This window comes from Mandrillus leucophaeus, unplaced genomic scaffold (genome assembly GCF_000951045.1).
Source record: "Mandrillus leucophaeus isolate KB7577 unplaced genomic scaffold, Mleu.le_1.0 Scaffold661, whole genome shotgun sequence".
Taxonomy (NCBI): Eukaryota; Metazoa; Chordata; class Mammalia; order Primates; family Cercopithecidae; genus Mandrillus; species Mandrillus leucophaeus.
This window is the reverse complement of record NW_012107153.1, coordinates 837729-854241: the sequence shown is the minus strand read 5'-3', so window position 1 is coordinate 854241 and position 16513 is coordinate 837729. Positions and strand designations below refer to the sequence as shown.

Below are 16513 nucleotides of genomic sequence, written 5' to 3'. Positions count from 1 at the left end.
TTGCACCAGTCCATAGTGACTTTTCTCTCTCCCTCATTCTTACTTTTTTTTTTTTTTTTTTTTTTTTGATTAATGGAATGGAATCTATAATGTTTAATATTTCATTATTATTTTCATTTACTGTTTATGTTAAACCTAATTAATGAAATAGATTATGCATTTTTAGGGGGCAGGAACATTTCTTTTATAGCTTATAGTGACTAGCAGAAACTACTAAGTAATGGTTTGTTGCCTGAATTTTTCTTTGTGTTAGGGTTATTTTATAAATGTCTACATTAGTCATCTTTCACTCATACAAGGTGACTGTACTTGAGATACTTGAGCCTTTTTCATAATGGAGGGTTGACTATGCACATAGTACTTTTCCTTTTGCAATAAACTAGTAACTGGCTTGTGACTTAAGTTAAATAAGCTTCTAGAAGAAGTGAGATGTCAAGTTACTAATAATTTTTCTACCTAAAATTTTTCATTTAGATGATTTAATTTATCCCTTCGTGTTATTCAGTAGCTCACCTTTCCCGTATTGGATCCATATTGCAATGCTTTATTTAATTTGGAGTTTAGCCTTTAATGGGGAAATTTGTAATGTTTTTAATGGAACTGCTATATATTTTCTTGGGTAAACTAATAAATTCAATGGAAAACATCACTGTTGTGGTATTATATTACTTTAGGGACTCTATCAGACAGAAGATGTGAAACTTTGAGCTGCGACTTGATTTTAAAAGGGGTACAGAATTCAGGTACTTAATTCTGTCAAATTATAAGAAAATAACTGGAATTTACTTAGAAGGCAAATGGTCATGAATAAGTTAGACTTCTTATTTTTAGTTTTATCAATTGAGAATAGTGTTTGCTTTTTATGTGAACAGGTAGTTGGTATTAGCTGTTTTATGAAATTTTAATGTACCATTTTTAGCTTCTTCCAGCTGATAATTGCATTATGGATGAACATAAACGAGAAATTGCAGAAGCTAAGCAAATTGTTAGAAAGCTTACGATGGTTGTGTTGTCTTCTGAAAAAATGGATGAGCGAGAGAAAGAAAAGGAAAAAGAAGAGGAGAAAGTAGAGAAGGTATGTAATTCATTCTAGTAAGATTAAGTGTCTTCTGGATTTTGAATTATGAAATTTAACTTCTAAATAGTCATTTATGGAAGAAGAATTTCTTACTTTTCATTTTGCTGAAACCTCATTTTCTGGATCATTTGCTCCAGTGGTTTTATTTTTAATCTGAATGGCTCCTTTTTAAGAGAAGCTGTCATATTTTTTTCTTGTATAAATTTCAAAATGTTTTCTAAGTAAAATCACAAGAGGTATTGACTTTAATTGTCCTCTGTGTATTAGTGGCCCTCAAATCCTAAAGGGATTCTCATAGATGATGAATTCTGGTTTCCTGTGGCACGACATAACATTAAGTAGAACTTAATTCCAAGTCTATAAACTGTAATGCCTGTGTCTGTTTTTTTTTTAAATTAATTTATTATTATTTTTGAGACAGGGTCTCACTCTTTCACCCAGGCTGGAGTTCAGTGACATGATTACAGCTCATTGCAGTCTTCTGCTTCCTAGACTCAAGTAATTCTCCCGCCTTAGCCTCCTGAGTAGCTGGGACTACAGGCATGCACCACCACACCTGGCTAATTTTTGTATTTTTTGTAGAGATGGGATTTTGCCATGTTGCCCAGGCTTGTCTCAAACTTCTGAGCTCAAGTGATCTGCCCACCTCAACCTCCCAAGTTCCTCGGACTATAGGTGTGAGCTGCTGCGCCTGGCCTTGATGTTTTTTCAATAGCTAAAAATTTTGATTGTACTTTCAGGAATATATTGTTTAATTTCCCATGAATAACAAATATTTTTGATGTGTTGCTTAGGTCAATTTTTTAAGTGATGAAGTATTAAGATTTCTTGATGTCTGTATCCTGAGTATCTTAGTTTTGACTATTCATTTTTAGCCACCTGATAACCAAAAACTTGGCTTGTTGGAAGCCTTATTAAAGATTGGTGATTGGCAACATGCACAGAACATTATGGATCAGATGCCTCCATACTATGCAGCTTCACACAAGCTAATAGCCCTTGCTATTTGCAAGCTCATTCATATAACTATTGAGCCTCTCTACCGAAGGTATGTATCTATATACTTTACTAATCATTGAGGTAGAAATAGCTTAGGACTACAACAAATTCTGTATTTATCTTATCTCCTCAAACCAAGCATGTATTATAGTACGTTTTATCAAAAGATAAGAACTATTCACAGAGTGTATCAGTCTGATATATATTAATCAGTGACTTGTTTTCTAACGTCTACACCAGGGGTTCTAGAATGTGTGCTGCAGTGTAGTCTAAAAACTACAAGTTAGACTTCTAGGTTACGTTTGTTCCATTGAGAGTTGAAACCCCATTCTTCTGGTTTTGACTTTTCCTCCTCTCAGTGGTTGGGAGGGGCAAAGAAGAATTCCTGAAGTTTTTTCTTAGTGTAATTTTTCTCTATCCTGGCTGAGTGGCTCTGAGTGAGGACATTGCCTTTCTGATTCCCTTACCTTTCCTGGCATATAGGTTGCTGTTCTGGAAATTACTAGTGCAGCCTCTCTTATCATCCCTGGTTACTATGTCGTCTAGTCCTTTAGCTTTCTGCCTACTTGCAGGATACTTAGGAGCAGTATTGATAGCAGCTCTGGCTACAGCCCCATAGATCAGAGCCTGCCTCAAAAGCCTCAGCCTTGTGACTTTTGTGTAGCTGCTGGTTGCTGCCGTCAGTGTCACCTCATGGGCCGTGGACCTTGCAGGCTTCTTAGAGAGTGACCCCTGTGACTCCACAGTGGGACACCTGCTGAGCAGGTGGGAACTCTGGGTGTGATCTCCTGAAGTGACCGTCTTTAATTACGTGACTCACTTTCCCTACCACCACATTCTACATACTCTAGGTTGTGGAATCCAGATTGAGAAATGTCAATCTCAGTTGACTTGAATCAGTGTTGTTATATCCATATTTTTCTGTTTCATCTTTCAGTGTATCTTAGGTCCATCCCTTGTTTCCCATTCCCATATCCAAGTTCACGATACTGGCCAAGTTTAAAAGCAGATTCAGTTGGTGTATGTTAGATGTTCCTTGAAATCCGCACTTCTCTGATTAAGCAGTTAATTTGGAACATTCTCCTCTGAGTTCTGATTTTTTTTTTTTCTCTAATGACTGTTGTTTTTATGTGTTTCTACCAATTGAGAATTATCTGGTATAATAAAGTTAGGCACAATTGAAATGTAGAAAGCAAATATGAGCAAGAAAACATTTCGCTGATTAAGATAACTTTGTTAACTTAAAATGATAGATATTGTAGTGTGTGTGTGTAGTTATATTTATTATATATATGTATTTATTTATTTATTTTACTTTTTAAAATAGAGTTGGTGTTCCTAAAGGTGCTAAAGGCTCACCTGTTAATGCTTTGCAAAACAAGAGGGCACCAAAACAAGCTGAGAGCTTTGAAGATTTGAGGAGAGACGTGTTCAATATGTTCTGTTACCTTGGTCCTCACCTTTCTCACGATCCCATTTTATTTGCAAAAGTGGTGCGCATAGGCAAGTCATTTATGAAGGAGGTAAGTAAGATTTTTCTTACAAACCCAAATTTTGAAATGAAAATGTTCTGAGTGTACTTGTGTTATGAGTATCTTTAGAAATAAAAATATGAACCTCAGTTAATAAAGGGTTATGTTGAGTGAGGTTTGTGGAAAATTCCAGTGTGTCCTAACCATATACAGTCACGTGTTGCTTAATGACAGGTGAGAAATGCATCATTAGGTGATTCGTCATTGTGCAAACGTCAGAGAGTGTACTTCTACAAGCCTAGATGGTGTGACCTACTACATAACCTAGGCTATATGGTATGGCCTGTTACTCCTAGGCTACAAATCTGTACAGAATGTTACCATACTGAATACTATGGGCAGTTGTAATACACTGTTAAGTATTTGTGTATCTGAACATATCTAAACATATAAAAGGTAATACCTTGCACTAAGTTGTTAGGACAACCATGATATCACTAGGCAATAGGAATTTTTTAGCTCTAGTATAGTATTATATGACCCTGGTCGTATATGTGGTCCATCAACCGAAACATTGTTAAATGGTGCATAACTGTATATATTAATATAACCCAAATCTAGCTAGATTATTAGTTAAGTCCCTCACATGGGAAAATATACTTCAGACAAGTGGCCGCTTTTTGAATTCCCTTATAATTAGTGGTTACCTTGCATTCTTTTCCTCTGCTTACCATCTAGTCATTTTCTTGAGTGTAGTTTTCAATCATTGCTGCTATGTGTAAGAAGTCTTTCCAGCCTCAGACTGTTGAGGACCCATTTTTTTTTTTTTTGGTAAGATTTTTATTGAAATAAAACATACATATGGAAAAATACAGCTCAGTGACTTTCCCTAAACTAAGCACCCATATGTCCACTACCCAAATCAAAAAATAGAATAGTACCTGCAACCTAGAGTCTTTCTCATACTCCATTCTAGTTATTATCCTAACGTAAACATTTATGCTTTTTTAAAAAATCAACTTTGAGGTATAATTTAAATACAGTAAACTTCTACAATTTTAAGTGTACAATTCGATGAGTTTTGACAAATGCATACAGTTGTATGTTCACCACTACAATCATGATATAGAAGTTCCCTCCTTCCATTCCTGTTCCTGGCAACCTCTGATAGGCTTTCCATCACTATAGTTTTGCTTTTTCTACATCTTAATTAATAAATGGAATCATATGGTATATACTCTTCTCTGTCTAGTTTCTTCCACTTAGGCTTTCGAGATTTATCCAAGTTGCATGTGTCAGTAGTTTCCTTTATTGCTGAGTGATATTTTATTACATAGACGTACCGGAGTGTAGCCACCAGTTGATGGGCATTTGGGTTGTTTCTACTTGGAGGCTATTGTAGCGCTGCTTTCAATATTCTTGCACAAGCCTTTTGGGAGGCATGTGTTTTTGTGTCTCTAGTAGTGGGATTGATGGGTCATATGAGTAAGTATATGTTTAATTTCATAAAAAATTACCAAACTGTTTCAAAGCGTCTGTACCATTTTGCATTCCTAAGAGCTGTTGTATGAGACTTCTAATTGTTCCACATTCCCACCAACACCTGGTGTTGTCAGTCTTTTAAAGTTTAGTCATTCTAGTGGGTATGTAGTGGTGTCTCGCTGAACTTTTAATTTCGTTCCGGTGACTAGGGATGTTGATCATCTTTTCATGTGCTTATTTGCCATTTATAGTTATCTTTAGTGAAATGTCTATTCATGTCTCTTGCACATTTTTAAGTTGGATTATTTGTCTTTTTATTATTGAGTTGTAAGAGTTCTTTATTCTGGATGCAAGGTCTTACCAGACATGTGATATTTGGAAATTTTTTTCTTAGTCTGATTTGCCTTTTCATTTTGTTAACTATTTTTTAACAGCAAAAAAATTTTAACGTTTGATTAATTCCAATTTAGTAGTATTTTTCTTTTATGGTTTGCTTTTCATGCTCTAAGAAATCTTTGCCCAGCCCAAGGTTTTAAAGCTGAAAAGAATTATACATAGTTTCTTTAAAGTTGTGAAACATGACAACTGAAAAAGCATCTAGACATTGTTAAAAAGCACAAATGCAGAGTGTCTTCAGTGTTTGGTGATTATATCTAATTTGAATTTTCGACAACAGTAACTGTATAGAAATACTAATGGCTATTGTATATTAATTTCTTGACATCTGAAATATTTGACTTGCCTTTTTATACTTAGCTGGTAGTTTTTTTTGTTTGTTTTTGAGATAGGGTTGCACTTTGTCATGAAGGCTGGAGTGTAAGTGGCACCACCATGGCTCACTGCAGCCTTGATCTCTCACGCTGATGGGATCTTCCTGCCTCAGCAGCCCAAGTAGCTGGGACCACAGGTGCATGCTGCCATGCCTGGCTAATTTTTTTTAATATTTGTAGAGACAAAGTCTCTCTATGTTGCCTAGGTAGGTTGTTTTTAGTGCCCACAAATTTAAATTATGTAAAGGTACTCTAAAGAAATCTGTTAAGTAGTTAATTATTACTATATATATTGCTTATTATGTAATATTCATATGAAATGAAAGTATATCATTTCTAAATGTTGGGAACATTCTAAGTCCTCTGTTCTAGCTATTTTGAAATATACAATACATTGTTAACTGTAGTCACCCTACTCTGCTATTGAACATGGGAATTCATTCCGTCAATCTAACTGCATATTTGTACCTATTAATCAACGTCTGTTTATTCCCCCTCACCCCCAGCCTCTGTTATCTGTCATTCTAGCCTCTCCCTCCATGAGACCACTTTTTTTTTTGTTTTGTTTTGTTTTTGAGATGGAGTTTTGCTCTTGTCGCCCAGGCTGGAGTGCAGTGGTGCGATCTTGGCTCACTGCAACCTCCGCCTCCTGGGTTCAAGTAATTTTCCTGCTTCAGCCTCCCGAGTAGCTGGGATTACAGGTGCCCGCCACCAAGCCCAACTAGTTTTTGTATTTTTAGTAAAGACGGGGTTTCACCATGTTTGCCAGGCTGGTCTCGAACTCCTGACCTCAGGTGATCTGACCTTCTCAGCATCCCAAAATGCTGGGATTACGGGCGTGAATCACTGTGCCCAGTCATGAGATCACTTTTTTAGCTTTCACATGAGTGAAAACATATGATATTTGTCTTTCTGTGCCTGGCTTATTTCACTTAACATAAAGACCTCTAGTTCCATCAACATTGCTGCAAATGATATGATTTCATTCTTTTTTTATGGCTGAATAGTATTCCATTGTGTATATATACATCACATTTTACTCATTAATCAATTGATGGGCACTTAATAGGTTGATTCCATAACTTTGCTGTTGTGAGTAGTATTGCAGTAAACATGAGGGTACAGGTATCCTTTTGATATATTGATTACTTTTCCTTTTGATAAATACCTGGTAATGGGATTGCTTGTAACAAATTATCACATGTACCCCACAAATATGTACAAATATTTGTACCAATAAAAAAATTTAAAGAAATTTAGGAAATATAGTAATGTTTCACTCTTGATTTTTATTGTCTGAAAAGGATGATTCATGTTAGCTAGTGCCTGCTCAAGAAACAGAAGGGCTGTATTTTTTCCAGTGCATCATATCAGATGCACATGAAGTCACTTTGTTCCATTGCTAGTGATGTTAACTTTATCATTTGGTTAAGGTGATCTCTGCCAGGTTTCTCCACTATACAGTTACTGTTTTTTCCCTTTGTTATTAAGATACGTCTTGCGGGAAGATATAATACTTTGAGACTATATAAACAGCCTGTTTCTCCTCATACTTTCACCTACCTAATGCTGCTCTTTTTACTTGAAAATCTTAATGTTCAGGTCTCTTGTTCTGAAATTCTTTGTTTGGTTACAAGTATGAAACTTGTGAGCAGGAGACCAAACCTCCAACTCATGAAAGTCCTGTACATAACCATATACAATATTATTACCAAGATACACACTTGGTAGAGCTGTCACAGTTCCCCTCTTGCCTTCTCCATTGCATTCATCCTGTACACCCATTCTGCCCTAGTTGTGCCAGGTTCCTGCATTAACTCCAGTCTATTCTTGCAGAGATGAAGGGCAGAAGGGAAGAGAAAAATGTTAATTTTGACCATAGAGACCAGTGTAAGAAGAAATCTGCATTTTCTCATTACTAAGTTCGTGATGGAAAAGTGAATATTTACAGTTATCTGAGTTAGAATTTTGATCTGTTCTTACCCATAAAAGATTTTGCTGTGACAAATCATTTGTTCTGCGTTTAAAAGGGTTTTGTTGTCTAGCTTGGAATTCAAGCAGGATTTTTAAGATTGCTTCTAAAGGGTGAATATGACCTTAGTTCCAAATAATTTATTTACAATTACACTTCTTTAACAAATCTCATTTATAAGCTTAGGGTTGCTTTTATATACAAATTATGCATATTTTTAAAAAGAGGCTTATATACTTATACTGGATATCACTTAACAGAATTATCTTCTAGCCCTATAGTTATTTGTAATTTATTTCTCTGATTATGTGTATATATGTTTCTTAAATTTGAGGTATGTAGTATATAGGACTAACTCCTAGTACAGTGATTCTCAAGCTTCAGCATGCATCGTAATCATCCAGAGGACTTGGTTTTGTTTGTTTGTTTGTTTTGAGACATTCCAGCTCTGTCGCCAGGCTGGAATGTGGTGGCACAACCTCGGCTCACTACAACCTCCACCTCCCGGGTTCAAGCTGTTCTCCTGCCTTAGCCTCCCAAGTAGGTGGGACTACAGGCATGCGCCACCACACTCAGCTAATTTTTGTACTTTAGGACGGGGTTTCACCATGTTGGCCAGAATGGTCTCAATCTCTTGACCTCGTGATCCGCCTGCCTCGGCCTCCTAAAGTGCTGGGATTGCAGGCGTGAGCCACTGCGCCCGGCCGAGGACTTGTTAAAATAGATTGTTGGGCCCCATCCTTGGAGTTTTTGATTCAGTAGGTCTTGAGATGAGACCTTAGAATCTGCATTTCTAGTAAGTTCTTCTGTGATATTGATGCTCCCGGCCCAAAGACCAAACTTTGAGGGTTCTTGTTCTAGTCTTAAGCGGTGGAGGAGTTTGGTGGCTCTAGAATTGTTTCATATAAAATGACACATTTTGCTATAATAACATTTTCTTTAATTGTAGAGCACTAACATGCTCATCTGACATACTCAAATGTTTTTGATAGCACCTATACACTTTTTAGACTTTATTTTTTAGAGCAATTTTAAATTCACAACAAAATCCAGAGGAAGGTACAGAGATTTGTTATATGCCACCTGTCCCCATATGTGCATAGCCTCCCTTGTAATCAACATCTCCCACCAGAGTGGTACATTTGTTACAGGGATGAACCCACATTGACACATCAAAGTCCATAGTTTACATCAGGATTTGCTTTGTGTTGTACATACTAGGGTTCTCGTCAAATGTATAGAATATTATCACTGCCCTAAAAAATCCTCTGTGCTCTGCTCATTTATCCCTCTCTCCCCACAACCCCTGGCAACCACTGGGCTTTTCATTGTCTGCATGGTTTTGCCTTTTTCAGAAAGGCATATAGTTGGAATCATACGGTATGTAGCCTTTTCAGATTGTTTTCTTTCACTTAGTAAAATTATACACATTTAGGTTTCCTCTATGTCTTTTCGTGGCTTGATAGCTCATTTCTTTTTAGCACTGAATAATATTTCATTGTCTGGATGTATCACAGTTTATCCACTCACCTACTGAAGGACATGTTGGTTGCTTCCAAGTTGTGGCAATCAAGAATAAAGCTGCTGTAAGCATCTTTGTACAAGTTTTTGTGTGGACCTAGGTTTTTGATCTGCTCTGACAATCTATGTATTTTAATTGGTGCGTTTACACTGTCAGTGTTCGAAGTAATTGATGTATTTGGATTAATATTAGTATCTACCATTTTTCTTACTGTTTTCTAGTTTTTGCCCCTGTTTTTTGTTCCTGTTTTTGTCTTCCGCTCTTTTCCTGCCCTTTCTGGCCTTTTTTTGGTTAAGTTTTTTAGTGATTACCCCACAGTCTGCAATGTACATTTACAATTGATCCAAGTCCACTTTCAAACACACTATTTTGCCTCATGGGTAGTGTGAGTACCTTACAATAACAGCATAATCCTAATTCTTTCCTCCCGACATCACTGAAGTCATTCATTTGCTTACACACACACACACACACACACACACATGCACGCATGCATGTGCATATGTAATCAAATACATTGTTGCTATTCTTTTGAACAAACCATTATTTTTGTTATATTAGTTAAGCATAAGAAAAATAAACATTCTTATTTTACCTTCACTTAATCTTACTTAAGTGTTTCTTTTTTTGTTTGCTTATATGTGTCCAAGTTTCTGACCTATATTATTTTCTTTCTGTCTAAAGAACTTACTTAGTATTTCTTGCAAGACAGGTCTACTGGCAACAAATTCCCTCAGTTTTTGTCTGAGAAAGTCTTTATTTCCCCTTTACATTTAAAGTATAATTTCACAGCGTCCAGAATTCTAGGTTTTTTGTTTTTGTTTTTTTTTTAATCTTAACACGTTAAATCTTTCACTCCACTCTTGCTTAGTTTCTGAGGAGAAATGTGTTGGAGTTCTTACCCTTGCTTCTCTATAAGCAAGGTGTTCTCCCCCGCACCCAGCTTCTTTTAGGATTTTTTTCTTTTTCTTTGATTTTCTGTAGTTATAACATGATATGCCTAGGTGTAGTTTGTTTTGTTTTATTATTTATTTATTTATTTATTTTTTGCATCTGTCTTGCTTGGTGTTCTCTGAGTTTCCTGCATCTGTGGTTTGGTGCCTGATACTAGTTTGGGGGAAATTCTGTCATCATTGCTTCAAATATTTCTTCTCTTCCTTCCTCTCTTCTGCTATTTCCATTATGCATATGTTACAGTTTTGTAGTCCTACGGTTCTTGGATATTCTGTTCTGCCTTTTATGAGCCTTTTTTCTCTTTGCTTTTCAATTTTGCAGGCTTCTATGGAGATATCCTCAAGCTTAGAAATTTTTCCTCCTCAGCTGTGTTATTTCCTAGTAAGACCATCAAAGGCATTCTTCATTCTGTTACACTGTTTCTGATCTGTAGGATTTCTTTTTGATTCTTTCCTTAAAATTTCCATATTTCTGCTTATATTGCCCCCTGCCCTTTTTTTTTGAGGTGGAATTTTGCTTTTGTTACCCAGGCTGGAGTGCAATGGCATGATCTTGGCTAACTGCAACCTCCACCCCCCGGGTTCAAGCAGATTTCCTGCCTCAGCCTCCCTACTAGCTGGGACTATAGGCATGCACCACCACACCCAGCTAATTTTTCTATTTTTAGTAGAGATGGGGTTTCGCCTTGTTGGCCAGGCTAGTTTTGAACTCCTGACCTTAGGTGATCCGCCCACCTCAGCCTCCCAAAGTGCTGGGATTACAGGCGTGAGCCACCACGCCTGACTCCCCACCTTTTGTTTTTTTGAGACAGAGTTTTGCTCTGTCACCTAGGCTGGAGTACAATGGCATGACCTTGGCTCACTGCAACCTCTGCCTTCTGGGTTCAAGCAATTCTCATGCCTCAGCCTCCTGAGTAGCTGTGATTACAGGCACGTGCCACCATGCCTAGCTAAATTTTTGTATTTTTAGTAGAGACGGGGTTTCGCCATGTTGGCTAGGCTGGTCTAGAACTCCTGGCCTCAAGTGATTCACCTGCCTCGGCCTCCCAAAGTGCTGAGATTACAGGTGTCAAACACCGTACCCAGCCAGTCACAGAATCTTGTTTGTCTTTTTTCCCTCCTAGAAGTAAATGGCATAAGTTCCTGTCTCTCTCTCTCTCTCTCTCTCTTTTTTAGATGGGGTCTCGCTCTTGTTGCCCAGGCTGGAGTGCAGTGGCACGATCTCTGCTCACTGCAGCCTCTGCCTCCCGGGTTCAAGCTATTCTTCTAATTCAGCCTCCTGAGTAGCTGGGATTACAGGCATCCGCCACCACACCTGGCTAATTTTTGTACTTTTAGTACAGATGAGGTTTCTCCATGTTGGCCAGGCTGGTCTGGAACTCTTGACCTCAGATGATCTGCCCACCTCTGCCTCCCAGAGTGCTGGGATTACAGGCATGAGCCACCGTGCCCAGCCGTAAGTTCCTTTTTTTTTTGAGACAGAGTCTTGCTCTGTCACCAGGCTAGAGTGCAGTGGTGCAAGCTCAGTTCACTGCAACCTCTGCCTCCCGGGTTCAAGCGATTCTTATTAATAAAATACATTTTATTTATTGTGTTAGGAATTGGGGTAGAGAGATTCTGTGTTTATGTTTTACTCTGCCATTGTAATTCATTTGTCTAGAAAGACTATGTGGCTATTTCATATGTTGGCCCTTGGTAAAAGCCAAAGTGTTCTAAATTGATTTACAAATAAAGCTTAGTAAAACCTGAAATTAGGCAGGCAGAATATACCCCAGACTGGGTATTAGGTGACATTAGGAAATAGGTGAGATAGTGATCTTGTGGTAATGTGGAGGCATGTCCTTATTCTTAGGAGACATCCTGCATTATTTTGAGAAAAGTGTCATGCCTGCAAATTTTTTTGGTCTGCCAAAAAAAGGGCAAAATGTTAACTGTTGAACTTAGACGGTAGGTATATATAGGTGTTTAGTATACTATCCTTTCAGTTTTTATGTAAATTTGAAATTTTTCATAATAAAAATTTGGATTGGTAGGAGGAGAATGTACCTTAGACCAGTAGTTTCAAAACTGTAGTTTATAAAACAAATGCTTTAGAACTTCGAGGCTGATGTTTACTACTTTTTGTTTTTTTGTCAGCTATTACAGGAGGGGGAGTCTGTGATTCTGCTTCATTCCACTTATTTGTTTTCAAAATTGAAAATCTGTCTTGGTTATGTAGCTTAAAACCCAAGATTCTTCATAGAGTAGTTTTAAGAAATAAATGCGAAGATTTTAGTCTGTACATGGCACACAGTGAGTACTAAATAAATTGTAGTAAGAATGAGAAGAAGGGGGAAGTTGAAAATAGTGTTTTAATTCACACAGACAGCTTCAGGTTCCAGTCTTTTCAAAAATCTTGTGTTTTTTTCCTCTCTTCTGAGACATAGTCCTGAGTAGTGTTTGAAATGTTTAAGGGGCAGAGATACTCAAAATAAGTCATTATTAATAAAAAATTATCTAGTTATGTCTGCAACTTTTCCATTTATTCCATGACTCTCCAAAAACCCTCCTCCTAATAAACCTATAAACCTATATATTTTTTGTGAGTCCTGTACAGTTATGCAGCTGGATCAGCTACTGTGTCTTTATAGGGCAATTTTGGAACTTGTTTTGGGCCATTCAGCTAATGGCCTATATGGGCGTAATTGTGTCTAGTTTTATTAAACCTTTTTTTTTTTTTTTTGAGATGGAGTCTAGCTCTGTCGCCCAGGCTGGAGTGCAGTGGCGCAATCTTGGCTCACCGTAACCTCTGCCTCCCAGGTTCACGCGATTCTCCTGCCTCAGCCTCCTGAGTAGCTGGGATTACAGGCGCGTGCCACCATGCCCGGCTAATCTTCGTCTTTTTTTTTTAGTAGAGAAGGGTTTTCACCATGTTGGTCCGGCTGGTCATGAACTCCTGACCTTGTGATCTGCCCGTCTCACCCTCCCAAAGTGCTGGGGTTACAGGCGTGAGCCACTGCGCCCTGCCTATTCAAACTTAAAAATTCAGTTGCTCACAGGCAAGTATAGTTTTTTTTTTTTTTTTTTTTAATTATACTTTAAGTTCTGGGATACATGTGCAGAACATGCAAGTTTGTTACATAGGTATACACGTGCCATGGTGGTTTGCTGCACCCATCAACCTGTCATCTACATTAGGTATTTCTCCTAATGCTATCCCTCCCCTAGCCCCTCACCCCGTTACAGGCCCCTGTGTGTGATGTTCCCCTCACTGTGTCCTTGTGTTCTCATTGTTCAACTCCCACGTATGAGTGAGAACATGTGGTATTTGGTTTTCTGTTCCTGTGTTAGTTTGCTGAGAATGATGGTTTCCAGTGTTACCCACGTCCCTGCAAAGGACATGCACTCATCCGTTTTTATGGCTGCATAATATTCCATGGTGTATATGTGACACATTTTCTTTATCCAATCTATCGTTGATGGGCATTGGGTAGGTTCCAAGTCTTTGCTGTTGTGAAGTGTGCTGCAATAAACATACATGTGCATGTGTCTTTATAGTAGAATGATTTATAATCCTTTGGGTATATACCCAGTAATGGGATTGCTGGGTCAAATGGTATTTCTGGTTCTAGATCCTTGAGGAATCGCCACAGTCTTCCACAATGGTTGAACTAATTTACAACAGTGTAAAAGCATTCCTGTTTCTCCACATCCTCTCCAGCATCTGTTGTTTCCTGACTTTTTAATTATCACCATTCTAACTGGCGTGAGATGGTATCTCATTGTGGTTTTGATTTGCATTCCTCTGATGACCAGTGATGATGAGCATTTTTTCATATGTTTTTTGGCTGCATAAATGTCTTCTTTTGAGAAGTGTCTGTTCATATCATTTGCCCGCTTTTTGATGGGGTTGTTTTTTTCTTGTAAATTTGTTCATTCTAGATTCTGGATATTAGCCCTTTGTCAGATGGATAGATTACAGAAATTTTCTCCCATTCTGTAGGTTGCCTGTTCACTCTGATGATAGTTTCTTTTGCTGTGCAGAAGCTCTTTAGTTTAATTAGATGCCACTTGTCAATTTTGGCTTTTGTTGCCATTGCTTTTGGTGTTTTAGTCATGAAGTCTTTGCCCATGCCTTTGTCCTAAATAGTATTGCCTAAGTTTTCTTCTAGGGCTTTTCTGGTTTTAGGTCTTACGTTTAAGTCTTTTAATCCATCTTGAGTTAATTGTTGTACACAGTGTATGGAAGGGGTACAGTTTCAGTTTTCTGCATATGGCTAGCCAGTTTTCCCAACACCATTTGTTAAATAGGGGATCCTTTCCCCATTGCTTGTTTTTGTCAGGTTTGTCAAAGATCAGATGTTTGTAGATGTGTGGCATTATTTCTGAGGCCTCTGTTCTGTTCCATTGGTCTATGTATCTGTTTTGGTACCAGTACCATGCTGTTTTTGTTACTGTAGCCTTGTAATATAGTTTGAAGTCAGGTAGCATGATGCCTCCAACTTTTTTCTTTTTGCTTAGGATTGTCTTGGGTATACGAGCTCTTTTCTGGTTCCGTATGAAATTTAAAGTTTTTTCTGACTCTGTGAAAAAAAGTCCCTGGTAGCTTGATGGGGATAGCACTGAATCTGTAAATTACTTTGGATGGTGTGGCCATTTTCACGATATTAATTCTTCCTATCCATGAGCATGGAATGGTTTTCCATTTGCTTGTGTCCTCTCTTATTTCCTTGAGCAGTAGTTTGTAGTTTTCCTTGAGGAGGTCCTTCACATCCCTTGTAAGCTGTATTCCTAGGTATTTTATTCTCTCTTTAGCAATTGTGAATGGGAGTTCACTCATGATTTGGCTCTCTATTATTGGTGTATAGAAATGCTTTTGATTTTTGCACATTGATTTTGTATCCTGAGTCTTTGCTGAAGTTACTTATCAGCTTAAGGAGATTTTGGGCTGAGACGATGGGGTTTTCTAAATATACGATCATGGCATCTGCAAACAGAGACAATTTGACTTCCTCTCTTCCTATTTCAGTACACTTTATTCTTTCTCTTGGCTGACTGCCCTGACTAGAACTTCCAATACTATGTTGAATAGGCTTGGTGAGAGAGGGCATCCCTGTCTTGCGCTGGTTTTCAAAGGGAATGCTTCCAGCTTTTGCCCACTCAATATGATATTGACTGTGGGTTTGTCATAAGTAGCTCTTATTATTTTGAGATATGTTCCACTGATACCTAGTTTATTGAGAGTTTTTAGCATGAAGGGGTGTTGTATTTTATCGAAGGCCTTTTCTGCATCTATTGAGATAATCATGTAGTTTTTGTCATTGGTTCTGTTTATGTGATGGATTACGTTTATTGATTTATGTATGTTGAACCAGCCTTGCATCCCAGGGATGAAGCTGACTTGATTGTGGTGGATAAGCTTTTTGATGTGCTGCTGGATTCGGTTTGCCAGTATTTTATTGAGGATTTTTGCATATATGTTCATCAGGGATGTCGGCCTGAAATTTTCTTTTTTTGTTGTGTCTTTGCCAGGTTTTGGTATCAGGATGATGCTGGCCTCGTAAAATGAGTTAGGGAGGAGTCCCTCTTTTTCTGTTGTTTGGAATGGTTTCAGAGAGAATGGTACCAGTTCTTCTTTGTACCTCTGGTAGAATTTGGCTGTGAGTCTGTCTGGTCCTGGGCTTTTTTTGGTTGGTAGGTTATTAATTACTGCCTCTATTTCAGAACTTGTTATTGGTCTATTCAGGGATTCTACTTCTTCCTGGTTTAGTCTTGGGAGGGCGCATGTATCCAGGAATTTATCTATTTCTTCTAGATTTTCTAGTTTATTTGCGTAGAGGTGTTTATAGTATTCTCTGATGGTAGTTTGTATTTCTGTGGGATCAGTGGTGATATCCCCTTTATAATTTTTTATTGTGTCTATTTGATTCTTTTCTCTTTTCTTTTTTTTTTTTTTTAGAGTTTTAATCTGCACTTTTATTTTGAGTGAGGTTGAGCATCCTTTTATATGTTTAATAGCCATTTGAATTTCTTTTTTTTCTTTTTTTTTTTTTTTTTGTGAACTGCCTGGTCGCATCATCTGCCCACAATTCTTTTTTTTTTAATACTTTAAGTTCTAGGGTACATGTGCATAATGTGCAGGTTTGTTACATATTTTATTATACTTTAAGTTCTAGGGTACATGTGCATAATGTGCAGGTTTGTTACATATGTATACTTGTGCCATGTTGGTGTGCTGCACCCATCAACTCGTCAGCACCTATCAACTCGTCATTTACATCAGGTA

The 16513-nt window shown here is 37.7% G+C and overlaps 1 protein-coding gene across 3 annotated transcripts in view; it reads left to right on the top strand.

Annotated features, from left to right (window-relative positions):
* The window catches only part of THOC2 (THO complex 2), a 142837-nt gene that overhangs the window by 67155 nt on the left and 59169 nt on the right, over positions 1-16513 (top strand). For all 3 annotated transcript variants that reach the window (XM_012001501.1, XM_012001499.1, XM_012001500.1), the window contains exons 10-12: positions 920-1075; positions 1954-2126; positions 3405-3600. In XM_012001501.1, coding sequence (XP_011856891.1) covers positions 920-1075; positions 1954-2126; positions 3405-3600 — 525 coding nt within the window. The remainder of the gene's footprint in view (positions 1-919; positions 1076-1953; positions 2127-3404; positions 3601-16513) is intronic.